Source organism: Lathyrus oleraceus, chromosome 4 (genome assembly GCF_024323335.1).
Source record: "Lathyrus oleraceus cultivar Zhongwan6 chromosome 4, CAAS_Psat_ZW6_1.0, whole genome shotgun sequence".
Lineage (NCBI taxonomy): Eukaryota > Viridiplantae > Streptophyta > Magnoliopsida > Fabales > Fabaceae > Lathyrus > Lathyrus oleraceus.
Window position 1 is genome coordinate 71,277,490 of NC_066582.1, and position 15,534 is coordinate 71,293,023.

General features: G+C 37.4%; 1 protein-coding gene across 1 annotated transcript; it reads left to right on the forward strand.

Moving 5' to 3' along the window:
- Positions 1–13,166: 13,166 nt before the first annotated feature.
- On the forward strand, positions 13,167–14,987 carry LOC127136069 (uncharacterized). Its single transcript, XM_051062674.1, has 3 exons — positions 13,167–13,885; positions 13,982–14,282; positions 14,325–14,987. The coding sequence occupies exons 1-3, from the start codon at positions 13,167–13,169 to the stop codon at positions 14,985–14,987; spliced, it is 1,683 nt and encodes a 560-aa protein (XP_050918631.1).
- The last annotated feature ends 547 nt before the right edge of the window (positions 14,988–15,534 follow it).

A 15,534-nucleotide genomic window follows, 5' to 3' on the forward strand; every position in this document is an offset into this window, starting at 1 on the left:
ACTAACTCTTGTTAATATTGTTTTATTTTCAAGTCATTTACTATTATGCAATTTAAATTTCAGTCATTTATCATTCATTGCCATGTACATTTCATATAACTTGTTTATGTTTATGTCTTTTTCACTTTGCTCATTTGAGCCATATCTTGTGACTGTATATATTGTCTGTGTATTTTGATTTTGTTTATGGTCCTAGGACCTTAAAATACCTAATAATAACAAAAACCCTGGAAAAATATCTGGTGGACTGTTGAACTTAATCTGAACTTTTGGACTTAGGATTAGCCAACATTCCTTGTGCATAAAGGACTTGGCCAATGCCAACATTCTGAGACTGAGCCGTTGTAGACAGAGCTTTCATCTGACACAAGCCTTCACATTTGTTTGAATTCATATTCTACTTTGTCTTTGTGCTTAACTATTATTTTGATTTTGTGTCTGATGCTTTTGCTCTGAGTTGATCAAAGAATATTTCATGTGGCACATGGAAAGACAATGAAGACTACTAGCTACGAGAATTGTTTGTTTGGATGTGGCTATCTTTATTTGATGCTTTGCTTCTCATTTCTTATTGATTATTACTTGATTAAAGTCCAAAGGAAATGGGTTTCTATATGACATTCTTGTTTGTTGGATTGCATCCCATTGGTCAGATCTTTTCAAGTCTCAACTCTTAAATTTGTGCTTAGGATAACCTCTTAATCTCCTCCCACTTCTTAAATTTCAAAATCTCTCCCATTTTTTCAAAAACTTTCTTTGTTTATGTTTCAAACTTAGACATGTTTTAATGATTAGAATGTTTGGCCTTATGCCATTGAATTTTTAAATTTCTTTTCTTAAATCAAATTTGTAAATAAATTTAATCATATTGACTTAAAATTTCAAAAGACAAAAATAAGTAACAACTCCATTCAAACTTTTGGCCCTTTGTTCCTTTTCTCATTAAACTTTTGATAAAATCAATTCACCAACTTATTTGAAATTTTTACCACGAACTACGAGATTTTGATCCCTCAAATTTATGTTGGTACGTAGGCACAAGTCCGAAGGTCTTGTCAAACACAAAAATATAATTAATGAATTCTTTTCTCATTCACACACTCTATTTTATCAAACATCTGTTATACCATAGACATATGCATACATAAAAAAAGGGCTCCCTAGAAATACCTAGGACACTTTGGGTGCTAACACCTTCCCTCTGTGTAACCAACCCCCTTACCTGTAATCTCTGACATTTTATTAGTTTTGATTTGAATACTTCTTATCTTTGGGTTTTATTTTTACTTTTCCCTTATCCTTTGGAAACAATAAAAGCGCGGTGGCGACTCTGGTTTTATTAACGTTAAGCTTATCCGTAGTTTGATGGTCATGAATTTACCGCTATAGAGCTTAAAGCCTCAAGTAAGACTTTCAATCAAGGCATCCTCAGCCATACCAAGAAATGGATCATACAAAGGAACATAAAATATGGTTATTCAAGAGCTTGTTAAATTAAAGTTAGAATTGTGTGGCATGAGCCTTAAGCAATAGAGAAGGAATAAGAATGGAGAATTCATACCCTCATTCTGAAAATCTTTGGGTATGAGATGTTTGAACTAGTTTATCATCGTATTCACCTCTATTCATAGACTTTAGCACAATTCAAATCACACTATTGATAAGTCTCTCCCATTCACAAAGCAGCAGTGCAGCAAGCAAAGGACTTCACCAATAACTTATCAATCAGGATTCAAGTTGTACGACACGAGCCTTAAGAAATAGAGAATGAATGAGAGTGGAGGATTCCATTAACTCATTATGAATATCTTTGGGTACAGGATGTTTGACCCAGTTGCTCATCATCTTCACCTTTATTCATAGACTCTAGTGCAATCCGAATCAAATGATTGATAAGGTCTCCATCACTACAAGAAACAACAAAGATTCTTCTCCAACAACTTGAAAGTTAAGATGAGAGTTACATGTCACGAGCCTTAAGTAGTAAAGAAGGAATGAGAATGGATCATTCCTACCCTCATTATGGATATCTTTGGGTACGGGACGCTTGACCCAGTTTCTCATCGTATCCACCTTTACTCATAGCCTTTAGTGTGGTTCTTACCAAGTAAATATCAAATTTATTCATTCATTCAGTCAATCATTTATTTTGCCTCAATCATCTTTCTTTCATCCCAAATGGGCTGAACTACGAAAGCTCTAATTTCCTTATTGCACTATAAGGATATGTAGGCAGAAGAATCCAGATTCTTCATGAGTTACCCTATTTATTAACACGTCATTCTTCATTCATTCAATCAATACCATCTTTTGAGATCAAATATACTTCTCCTTGGACTTCTTTTACATCCTTTTAGGACGATATATCGGCAGTCCACCTCACGAATCAAGAGTCATTGGATCGTCCCCAAACATTTAATTCATTCTTTTTGGCTAAGATGCCAATTTACTCTTCGATTCAGAGTCTATCTCTTTCATGGGACCAAGATACTATTCTTCTTTGATCTCGAACTATTTGTTCCCCAACCAGTGATATACTATTCCTTGTGCGCAACGATACTTTATTTTGGGCCCCGCTTATACCCTTTTAGGATGATATATCGGCAATCCATCTTGTGAATCAAAAGTTGTTTGGATCGTTCCCAAACATTTAATTCACCTTCTTTTGGCTATACCACATAGTGGCAGCCCGACTAGTCCACATATCGGTTATCTCCAATTTTACTCTTTGGTTCCAAGTTCACTTTCCATTTGTAGGTTCCCTCGATACCATTCTGTTGGTGCAAGCTATAATTTTCATCACTTTAAATCCCTCTCTTTGTTCTCGTGGTTTAATGAACTACGATTGCTCTGACTTTCTCATTACACAGTGAGAATACATACGTACTAGGATGTGAATCCTTGGAGAGCATATTTCTAATTATTCCTCCTTCCGCCTTAGGGCACCATCCATATCTTTCATGATCCATTATCTACATTTAGTCATTGAACCGTTCACCCCAATGATATACCATTTCTTTAACACCCAAACACAGTTTTCTTTGGATATCGATATACACCCTTTTAGGACGATATATCGACAGTTCGCATTTGTACCTAGATTTATTTGGATCGTACCCAGACATTTAATTCCTTCTTTTTTGGATAAGGCGTTGTTTCCCTCTATGGTACAAATCTCATTTCTCCTATGGATTCCAATCTTGACCTTTGGTTTCAAATTACACTTTTCCAATCACTTTTTACCAAATATCAATTCTGTGACTTTGGTCACTTTGTTCCGTTCATCTCCATGATGCATTCATATTCTATCCCCATTCACTCCATGTGATATACCAGTTATCTTTGAGCCAAATACATTATCTCTTTGAGCTCCATCTTGTATCATCTTGTGAACCAAGAGTTATTTTGATCATACCCAAACACTTAATTCTCCTTGTTTTCGACTATAGCATATAGTGGTAGCCGTACTAGTCCATATATCGGTCAACGCCAGTTTTACTCTTGGGTTCATATTTTCATCCTTTGTTAGAGTTTAAAACATACTATCCTTTGGTTTAGGCCGTACTTTGATCACAATCCTTTTCATCTCCCACCACTAGTTCTTTGAACTACGGAGCTCTAAATTCCTCATTGCACTATAAGGATATGTAGGCATGAGGGCCCCAATCTGCACTGAGCACTTTATCTACTTCTCTTCCTTCCATCATTCTTTTACAAGTAATCTTTAGATAACACCTATTCGAGAAAGAACAATCAAAACGGTTCCCATGGAGTACCATGGATGTAAGGGGGGCTAATACCTTCCAATTTCATAACCGATTTCATTACCCAGTATATCTCTTTCCCCAGAGTTTTATCGATGTTTTCCGTTTCCTTCGGGAATAAATAAAGTTCGATGGCAACTTTGTTGTATGTTCGAGCGTGCAATATGTTTGGGTATATTTCTGCTAGCTTTAGTCATTGATGAGAAAAATGAAGTTCTGATGAGGGGATTCAGGTGTAAGGACAACTATTACTTGTGGACATCTCAAGAAATTAATTGCTTTTCCACATGCTTGGCATCCAAAGAAGATGAATTCAACCTATGGCACCAAAAACTTGGACATTTATATCTGAAAGGCATGAAAAGATTGTGTCAAAAAAGAAGCCATCAGAGGTACTTCTAAGCTCAAGATGGAATAAGGTAAAATCTATGGTGAGCGTCAAATTGGGACGAAAACCAAGATGTCACATCCAAAGTTGCAACATCAGACCACTTCAAAGGTTCTGCAACTTCTTCATATGGACTTAATAGGTCCTATGCATGCCGAGAGCCTTGGGGGGGGGGATGTATGCCTATTTTGTTGTTGATGATTGTTCAAGGTTCACTTGGGTGAAATTCATCAAGGAAAAATCATATGTCTTTGAGGTCTTCAAATATTTATGTCGAAGGCTTCAAAGAGAAGGAATGTGGAATTGTCAGGATTAGAAGTGGCCATGGGAAGGAATTTGAAAATAGAAAATTTGTTGAATTTTGCTCCTCTGAAGGTATTGGTCATGAGTTCTATCATCCCATCACCCCTTAGAAAAATGAAGTTTTTAAACGCAAGAATGGGACTATACAAGAATCAACTAGCGTCATGCTTCATGCTAAAGACCACCCTACCATTTATAGGCTGAAGCAATGAATATTGCTGGCTATATTCATAATAGGGTCACTCTAAGAAATGGTACTTCAACTACTCTTTTTGAACTATGGAAAGGAAAGAAGCCTATTGTCAAATACTTTCATGTGTTTGGAAGCAAATGATACATTTTGGATGATCGTGAGTAGAGAAGAAAGATGGATCCTAAGAGTGATGAAGGAATATTTCTGGGGTACTCTACAAATAGAAGAGCCTATAGAGTTTTTAATTCCAGAACCAAAGTCATAATGAAGTGCATTAATGTTATAGTGGATGATAATATCACAGAGAAAGGAACTGATGTTGAAGAAGATGTTGGCATATCATTTCAGTAGACTTATACTTTTGAAAATGAGGGAGTTATTGAGTCAAACAGTGAACTGGTAGGAATTGAACCAGACAACCATCAAGTTAAAAAAGGTCCCTCTATTAGAATTTACAAAGATCGTCCAACAGAGCTTACTATTAGAAATCTTAATGAAGGGTTCACCACGAGATCTAGAGATGTGATATTTGTAAGACCCCAATTTTGACCTCAAGATCCCTCATGTTACCTCATCATATGCATTTGGATCACACCTTGGCATCCTCATTACCCCTCATTCATTGGGTTTGAATTGGGAGAAATCACCAAGAACATTTGATTGTATCATACCTTATTTTTCTTTGTTTACTAACCAAAATACCAAAAATATGTCATTGTATAGTTTAACTCTTTTGTAGGTAATGTGTATGCTCACCTATGATCTATCAAGCTCAATCAAAAATTGGTCTATATTGGACCTAAGTATAAAATATGGATCCCCATTATCTTCACATGCTGTTTTGACCAAGAAATCATCAAGAGTTTAGAGTTGGTTTGCCTTGGAAACCCTAATTCATCTGGGTATCTTATGTGACTGCTTCAACAAGTTTCTTTAACAATTGATCAAATATTTTAAGGTATATTCCAAATTTCATCATTTTATTCACATATGATCCTCCATGAGCTCCAAAATACAAGAGAAGGTCAAGCTAGCAAGATGGTTCGTGGTGGTTGATCAGAGGAAATCAACTAGTCAAAACTGGGGTTCCCTAGACCCTATCTTCTACAATTTTTGTCATATGAAAATTATTCCAAGTGAAATTTTACTCTAAATGACATTCCAAACAAATTTCATGTTAAGGTCAAGACCTATTTTTGCTTGGAAAGTCATTTTTATGGTGAAATATTATAGGTCATTTTGTCTAAACCCTAGTTTGGAGGTCAACTTCCCAAGGCCATAACTTGCTCAAATTTTATGAGATGAAATCCATTCATATTTCATGATAAATTTCAAGATGTCTACTTCAACTTTGATGTTTAGAGGAAGTGCAAATTCAACTTGCAAATGCATGTTCCAAGTGAAAACATTATAGGTCATTTTGGACCAATACCATTGAACAAGTGATTTTCCTCACCTTCTAAAATGCATAACTCCTTCATGCCAAATTGAAATGAGGTCAAATTGGTGACCAAATTGAATATGTTTGAAAGAGATACAACTTTGATGAAGGAGCATTTCTCATTTGAAGTCCATAGAAAAAGTTATTCAAGATGGAAGAAGTGAACATTTGGCTTGAGACTTAGAAACGTTTCAAATATGTTTGATTTCCCAAACTTCCACCTCAAAATTCATCATGGTCCCTGCTTCAAATGAAAAAGTGTTCAACATGAAAGTTGTTTCCCTTGATCTCAGATTTCCAAAATATCCAAGATCATCTCATTTTGACCAAAATTGAAGGATTTGTGCATGGTTTCATTATGGGAAGTGTTTTGGAAAGGTTGAACTTCACGTGATCATTTCCATTTGCATGCTTGCACACAATGATTTCAGCAGACCTTGTACACGATTTGGAGTTGGATTGAATCATTCTTGAGGCCCAAATGATTTCCCATGCACCCATGCAAGTGAATTACTATTTTTGTCCAATTTTCAAGTGGTGTAAATATCATACACATTGCCTATTTAAACAAGCTTAAGGCTTCAGATTCATCATCAACACCTTGCCCAAGCATTTCTAGACCTCTGCAAACCCTCACTACCATAGAATTTTCTGAGATTTCTTTTTAAATCAAGCTTGAACTTCACCATCTGTTTGGAAATTCAAACTCCATAAATTCACTTCCATTTTTAGTTCATTTGGTTTCTCCAAGCAAGAGGAGGAGAAAGCAATCAAATCCAGATCAAAATCAAGTCAAATTGGATCAACTCGAAGGTGAATTTTCAAAAACTTCCACTCTTCGATTCTCTCTTATTTCTCCAATATTCTTGTTGATTTTTGGCCATCAGAAGTCCTACCAATGTAGGCAGCAAGATTGAGTTGCTTTGAGGTCAAATCGAAGCAACTCAGTTCATGATCCTCAAAAATCAACTCCCTGTATCATCTCATATACTTGGAGTTAGAGAAAATTGAGGCCAGATTCGAGCTCCGGAGCATATTTCTTTAAATCCATGTCTTGTTTTTCATTTTGGTGATTGTAGATGTTTTTGATTGGCTGCAATTTATGTTAAAACACTTACTGTACTTAGATGTCTTGACTGATTTCATGACATGCTTAAGTAGTATGCTGCAGGATTAGTTAATACAGGATTTACTGGATGTCAAACAGAATGTTATGACATTCATTCATGGCAACATTTTCTGGATGTCAAATTGAATGTTATGACATTCATCCCTGACAGCAGATGCTAAAGTATAGGCTAATTTCTCTGTTATGTTTCAGTATTTATCTCAGGCTGATTTTCAGGAAACTAACAGCTGTGCTAAAATTAAGAGACCTAGCATATAGCCTATTTGTTAGCACCCTAATGTGTGGAAATTAGGTTAACTTGCTTAACCATAATTTTATGAAATTCAAGTTCAAGCCCCAAGTACTGCATTATAAAAGGATGGCAATCCTACTTTTAGCAATTGAGTGATTTGAAGCGTGAAGAATCCAATATATCATTATATATCATTGTTGTACTTTCATTGTGTCTTGAATTAGGTTTTACTTGTGAGCCAAGCAATTATCACCTAGATGATTGCATTGGACTAGGGTGTTTATTGAGTTGTAATTGTTGTGTCACTCTAAGCTTTTAAGCGTGAGTGTTGTGTTTCTTGATTAAAGCTTTTAAGCACAATCAAGAGTTGTTTGAAGTATATCTTCACCACTGATTTTAAAATTCTTAATGGTTGTAATCACTGTTGTGATTGAGGGGGAGTGAGTAGGTACTCAGGTCTTAGTTTAGATTGAAATTGCATTGGGTAGGTCTTAAGTGATAGGATTAAACTGGTGGTTTAAGTCCTGAATTAATACCTCTTATAGTGGATTTCCTCCCTGGCTTGGTAGCCCCTAGAGTAGGTGTGTTTGTCACCGAACTGGGTAAACAATTCTCTGTGTCATTTACTGCTTTTGACATTTACTGATTTTTACATTTACTTTCTACATACATTACCTGTCTGCGCAAAATTGGATGTCATAACATCCAGTGTGACATCGATAGTCTGTTACTAGAATTTCAATTGGCATCAGAGCAGGCACCCTTCCTGTTAGTTTCTGGGTGAGATCTAGGGACGTTACTTTCTAGTAACATGGACAAGGATGTAGGATTCTCAAATAGATCACCCATGTTGGATGGTTCTAACTATGATGACTGGAAACCACGTATGATAGCCTTCTTGAGGTCTCTGGATAGCAAGGTCTGGAGAGTTGTCAACAAAGGATGGGAACATCCGATGAAGACAGGTAAAGATGGAATCATTATGCAAATTCCTGAAGAAGAGTGGAACAAAGAGCAAGAGGCATTAGCCCTTGGAAACTCTAAGGCTTTGAATGCACTGTTCAATGGGATAAATAAGAATATTTTCAGACTGGTGCATCACTGTGAACTGGCTAGAGAAGTTTGGGATACTCTCAAAACAACTCATGAAGGTACCTCCAAGGTAAGGATGTCTAAATTCCAGATGCTAACTACTAAGTTTGAAAATCTGAGGATGAAAGAGGATGAGACTATTCATGACTTCCACATGAATATTCTTAAAATTGCCAACACTTCTGGAGGCTTAGGAGAGAAAATGTATGAAGAAAAACTTATAAGAAAGATTCTCAGATCATTGCCCAAGAGATTTGTCATGAAGGTTACTGCTATAGAAGAGGCTCAAGATATCTGCAATATGAAGGTTGATGAGCTTATTGGTTCTCTCCAAACTTTTGAAATGGGCTTGTGTGAGAATGTTGAAAAGAAAAACAAAAGCATAGCTTTTGTATCAAATACTGAAGAGGATTCAGAAGAAGGAAATATTGGAGGTGATGAAAGTATATCAGAAGCTATAGCCATGCTTGGAAGACATTTCAACAAGTTCATAAAAAAGATTGATCAAAAAGGTAGACCAAATGTCAAGACCACTTCATATGACATCAGTAGAAGATCAAAATCTGAAGAAAACTCCAACCAAGGCAAGGGAATCCAGTGTCATGGATGTGAATGTTTTGGACACATTAGAGCTGAATGTCCTACCTTCCTCAAGAAGCAAAAGAAGGGACTATCTGTCACCTGGTCTGATGGAGACTCTGAGAGTGAATCAGAAGGAGAATCTGCAAAACATGTCACTGCACTAACTAGTGTTTGTGCCTCTGATGATGACTCAAGTGGAGATGAACTTACATTTGATGAACTTGATGCTTCATATAAAGAGTTATGTGTCAAAAGTGCAGAAGTGTGTCTGCAAGGAGAAAAGCAGAAGAAACTTATCAAGGAGCTGGAAGCTGAGAAGAAGAAGCATCTGACAGTCATAGATGATCTAAATGGTGAGATAACCTTGCTGACCTCTAAGCTAGATCAAATGACAAAATCCATTTGAATGCTGAATAAAGGAACTGACACTTTGGAAGAAATTCTAAAGGTGGGACAGAAACGAGGAACCATGTCTGGTTTAGGCTTTGTTAAGGAATCCTCATCTGAATTCAAAAGCTCAAAGGCTGATGTTCATAAAATCAAGCAGAAGTCACAATCAATGTCACAACATCAAGGAAACAGGAGGATTAACCATCAAAAGAAGAAATTTCAAAGATGGAGATGCCACTACTGTGGAAGATTTGGTCACATAAAACCCTTTTGTTACAGGTTGCATGGTTATCCTAACCAGACCCCTCAAGTCAGACCTAAGCAGAAGACACCTATGCATAATGCCCCTATCAAGAAACAACAATGGGTTGCTAGAATAGCTCACACATCTCTAAGGGCATCTACCAAAGAAGACTGGTATTTTGATAGTGGTTGCTCAAGACATATGACTGGGATGAATAACTTATTGGTAGATATACAACCTCATACTACCAGTTATGTGACCTTTGGTGATGGAGCTAAAGGAAAAATCAAAGGTGTTGGTAAGCTGGACAGTCCTGGAGTTCCAGAACTGAATAATGTGTTATTAGTAAAAGGACTAACTGCTAATCTCATCAGCATAAGCCAGCTATGTGATCAAGGCTTCAATATACAGTTCACTAAGGAAGAATGTGTTGTGACAAATGGAGAAAATAAGGAAGTTATGAGAGGATCCAGATCCAAAGATAACTGCTATCTATGGGAACCTAAAGTCTCAAACTACTCCTCAATGTGCTTCGTAGCCAAGGAAGAAAAGGAAGTGAAGCTGTGGCATAGAATACTTTGACATCTTCATTTAAGAGGAATGAAGAAGATCATATCCAAGGAAGCAGTTAGAGGAATCCCAAAGCTGCTTATTGATGAAGGAAAAGTCTGTGGAGAATGTCAGGTTGGCAAGCAAACCAAGATGTCACATCCTAAGCTTGGACATCCTACAACATCCAAAACTCTGAAACTTTTGCACATGGACTTAATGGGACCTATGCAGGTTGAAAGTCTTGGTGGGAAGAGATATGCTTATGTGGTTGTTGATGACCATTCCAGATACACATGGATAAGCTTCATCAGAGAAAAATCAGATGCATTTGATGTCTTCAAAGATCTATGCATAAGACTCCAAAGAGAAAAGGATAGTAGTGTTATCAGAATAAGAGGTGACCATGGAAAGGAGTTTAAAAATTCCAAGTTTGATGATTTCTGCTCATCTGAAGGAATAAGTCATGAGTTTTCCTCACCTATTACTCCTCAGGAAAATGGAGTAGTTGAAAGGAAGAACAGAACTATTCAAGAATCTTCTAGAGCTATGATTCATGCAAAGAAGCTTCCTATGCACTTTTGGGCTGAAGCTATGAATACAACTTGCTATGTTCACAACAGAGTTACCTTGAGAAAGGGAACCTCTTCCACTCTGTATGAAATATGGAAAGGCAGAAAACCTACTGTAAAGTACTTTCATATCTTTGGAAGCAAATGTTACATTCTCACAGATCGTGAACAGAGAAGAAAAATGGACCCCAAAAGTGATGAGGGTATATTCCTGGGGTACTCTACTAACAGCAGAGCATACAGAGTTTTCAACTTCAGAACTAATGTCCTGATGGAATCCATAAATGTTATTTTTGATGATAAAGATGAAGAATCCAATGTCATAGAGGATGTTGGAACATTCCTTAAGACTTCAACAGAAAATGTACAGGATACTCCTCCTGGACTTGAGTTAGAAGCATCCAACAAGGTGCCTTCTATCAGGATTCAGAAAGACCACCCTAAGGATCTTATCATAGGAGATCCCAATAGTGGTGTGATTACCGGATCAAGGGAGAATAGCTCAAATTCCTGCTTTGTATCCAAGGTTGAACCTAAAAATGTGAAAGAAGCTCTGACTGATGAATATTGGATCAATGCTATGCAAGATGAACTGGAGCAGTTTAAAAGGAATGAAGTATGGGAGTTAGTTCCAAGACCTGAAGGGACTAACATCATTGGTACCAAGTGGATTTACAAGAACAAGTCTGATGAGAAAGGAGTAATAACTAGGAATAAAGCAAGACTAGTGGCACAAGGGTATACTCAAGTTGAAGGGGTTGATTTTGATGAGACTTTTGCACCTGTTGCAAGACTTGAGTTAATAAGGTTGTTGTTAGGTGTTGCCTGCATTCTGAAGTTCAAATTGTTCCAAATGGATGTGAAGAGTGCCTTTTTAAATGGCTACTTGAATGAAGAAGTCTATGTGGAACAACCTAAAGGGTTCAATGATCCTAATCTTCCAAAACATGTGTACAAGTTGAGGAAAGCTCTATATGGATTGAAGCAAGCTCCTAGAGCTTGGTATGAGAGGCTGACTGAATTTCTGACTACTAATGGTTACAGAAAAGGAGGGATAGATAAGACTTTATTTGTGAAGGATGAAGATGGAAAAATCATGATTGCCCAAATATATGTGGATGATATTGTCTTTGGTGGAATGTCAGATAGAATGGTGAAACAGTTTGTTAACCAGATGCAATCTGAATTTGAAATGAGTTTGGTTGGGGAATTGACTTATTTTCTTGGACTGCAAGTTAAACAGATGGAAGATTCTATGTTTCTCTCCTAAAGCAAATATGCCAAGAACATAGTTAAGAAGTTTGGTATTGATAATGCTAGTCACAAAAGAACTCCTGCACCTACTCATTTAAAGTTAACTAAAGATGAAGGAGGTTCTAGTATTGATCAATGCTTGTATAGAAGCATGATAGGTAGCCTACTATATCTAACTGCTAGTAGACCTGATATTGCCTATGCAGTTGGTGTGTGTGCTAGATACCAAGCAGAACCCAAAGTGAGTCACTTAAATCAAGTCAAGAGGATTCTCAAGTATATTAATGGGACTTGTGATTATGGTATGCTCTACTCTCATGCCTCTGAGCCTATCTTATCTGGGTATTGTGATGCTGATTGGGCTGGGAGTACTGATGAAAGAAAAAGCACATCAGGAGGATGTTTCTTCTTGGGAAACAATCTCATATCTTGGTTCAGCAAGAAACAGAACTGTGTATCATTATCCACTGCAGAAGCTGAGTACATAGCAGCTGGAAGCAGTTGCTCCCAACTGGTATGGATGAAACAGATGCTGACTGAGTACAATGTCACTCTGAATGTCATGACATTATTCTGTGACAATCTCAGTGCCATCAACATTTCAAAGAATCCTATCCAACACAGCAGGACCAAACATATTAACATTAGACATCACTTCATAAGAGATCTGGTAGAATACAAAGTGATTACCTTGGAACATGTGGCAATTGAACTACAACTTGCTGACATATTTACTAAGGCTTTGAATGCTACTCAATTTGAAAATTTAAGGGGCAAGTTGGGAATATGTCTTTCTGAGGAATTATAGCAACTAAGGATGTTAGGAATTTACTGTTTAATATTTCAAATTATTAAATAATTGAAAGTGTGCTCTGATTGGTCAACAGATAATAGTTATTTCACTTGCAACAAGCGTTACTTCTTCCACTCTTTCAACTTCCATTCACGCAAGCATCCTCTCAGAGAAATTTTTCATTTCGTCTCTAAGATACTCATCATGTCTCAACAATCCAACTCTTATCCTTCCAAGAACATGCCTTGTTCTCCTAGCGCTGAACCAAGCAACCCTAACAGAGAAGATCTTGTTGCTGACTCTGTGAATACCCCACATGCAAGAAGACCTAAAGAAACTATATCAGGCTTCTCCTCATCCATTGTTCTTGAGGAACGAACCAAAGAAGGTTCCAGGTATGTTCACAATGCCATTGCCACTATAGTGACCGGAATACTGTCTGGAAATCATGAGGTCCCTGGGGTTTCCATTCCCTTAAACACTATTGAACCTGATATTGCTGCTGATCAAGAAAATACTGAGTCTTTAGGAAAGAACATCTCTGATGATGTTGAGCAAACTGATGCCCATAAGGAGTCAAATGTTGACAAACCCTTAGATAATGTGGCTCGTGAGGAAGTTCATGTCACTCATGATGTTAGTGACAACCCTAACTGTGAGGCTGAAACAGTAGACCTGGAGGAATTTTCTGATAATGAGCTGTTGTCCTCTATCCTCCCTAGCATAGCCAAAAGGGTTATGACTAGGAGAGAAAACAAAATTGTGGCTCAAAGGTCCCCCAGAAAGAAGATTGATGTTCCAACCTCTTCCAAGACAACGGTGGAAGCCGAGAGTTCCCTCAAGAGGAAAGTTCATGGTCCAACCAAATCTTGGAGCAAAGTGGTGCCCAAGAAAAAGAAGACCAAGTTTGTTGTTATTGAGTCTGACTCAGATGTTCCTTGTAATGTCTCTGACATTCTGTCAAAGAAGAAGCCAACCACTAGCAAGCTTGCAGCTAGTGTCCCTGAGGTACCAATTGACAACATATCTTTTCATTTTGCTTCAAGTGTAAACAGGTGGAAATATGTTTATCAGAAGAGGCTGGCTTTGGAAAGGGAATTAGCTCAGAATGTCCTAGACTGTAAGGATATTATGGATCTTATTCAAGAGGCTGGTTTAATGAAGGTTGTGACTCAGTTTTCAAAGTGCTATGAGATGTTGGTAAAGGAATTTATTGTTAATTTGTCTGAAGAATGTGTTGATGGCAAGTCTAAGGAATTCAGGAAAGTGTATGTGAGAGGCAAGTATGTAAATTTCTCTCCTTCAGTGATCAACAAGTATTTGGGAAGGCCTGATGAAGCTCAACCTGAGCTTGAGGTGACTGACAACAAAATATGTCAAGTCATCACTGCTAATCAGGTAAGGAAGTGGCCTCTCAAAGGAAAATTGGTGGCAAGTAAACTGAGTGTCAAGTATGCAATGCTGCACAAGATCGGAGCTGCTAACTGGGTGGCCACCAATCATAAATCTACAGTTGTTGTAATGCTTGGAAAGTTTATATATGTTGTTGGAACCAAAGCCAAATTTGACTATGGCTCCTATATTTTTGATCAAACTTTGAAGCATGCAGGAAGCTTCAGTATGAAGGGTCCTATAACCTTTCCTTCTCTCATCTGTGGTATTTTTTTGAATCAGTTTCCAAACAACTTAACTGAGAATGATTTTGTGAAGAAAAGAGACAGCCCTATGTCTTTCAATCATAAGATGTTCCTAGGTACCCATGTCCCTGACATTGTCATGACATCAGGTGAGACATCACGTGTAAGCAATCAGCCAGGTAAAGTTGTTGTCATTGCAATGCTCAAAGAAACCTGCAGGGAATTAGAGGCAAGGAAGCTGAACTTGGAAAAATTGATTAGCTCTTTGGAGATGACTGAAGGTGATGTGCTAGCTGATGGTGGAGAATTTGGTGAAGTTGTTGTTGTTGCAGAAGAAGCTGAAAGACAAGGTGAAGAGGGAGAAGCAGATGCCAGTCCTGATGATGGCACAAATGATGATGCTGACTCTGAGTCAGATGACTAGAACATTTCTTGTGTTTCTGATAATTGCTTGTATTTTTTTTTGGGTCTGTAATACTAAGTGTTCCTTTGGCAACATTTTTGACAAAAAGGGGGAGTAACACTTGTACCCCAGGACAACAGATTTCTTTGAAGTTGAAGGTCCTCTAAACAAGAGGTTATGTTGTTGTTTGCTCTCTGCTTGATCTTCTCTTGTGCTGCTGCTGTTTGAAGTTTAACTTCTATGTTTGCTAAGTGTATTAGCTAATTTGATTCTCTGCTTAGATGTGTTCTTTCTGCTGCTGTGAACTCTATTGTGATGCCAAGTTATTTTAGCCAAAAATTTGCCAAAGGGGGAGTTTGTAGATGTTTTTGATTGGCTGCAATTTATGTTAGAACACTTACTGTACTTAGATGTCTTGACTGATGTCATGACATGCTTAAGTACTATGCTGCAGGATTAGCTAATATAGGATTTACTGGATGTCAAACTGAATGTTATGACATTCATTCATGACAACATTTTCTGGATGTCAAACTGAATGTTATGACATTCATCCCTGACAGCAGAT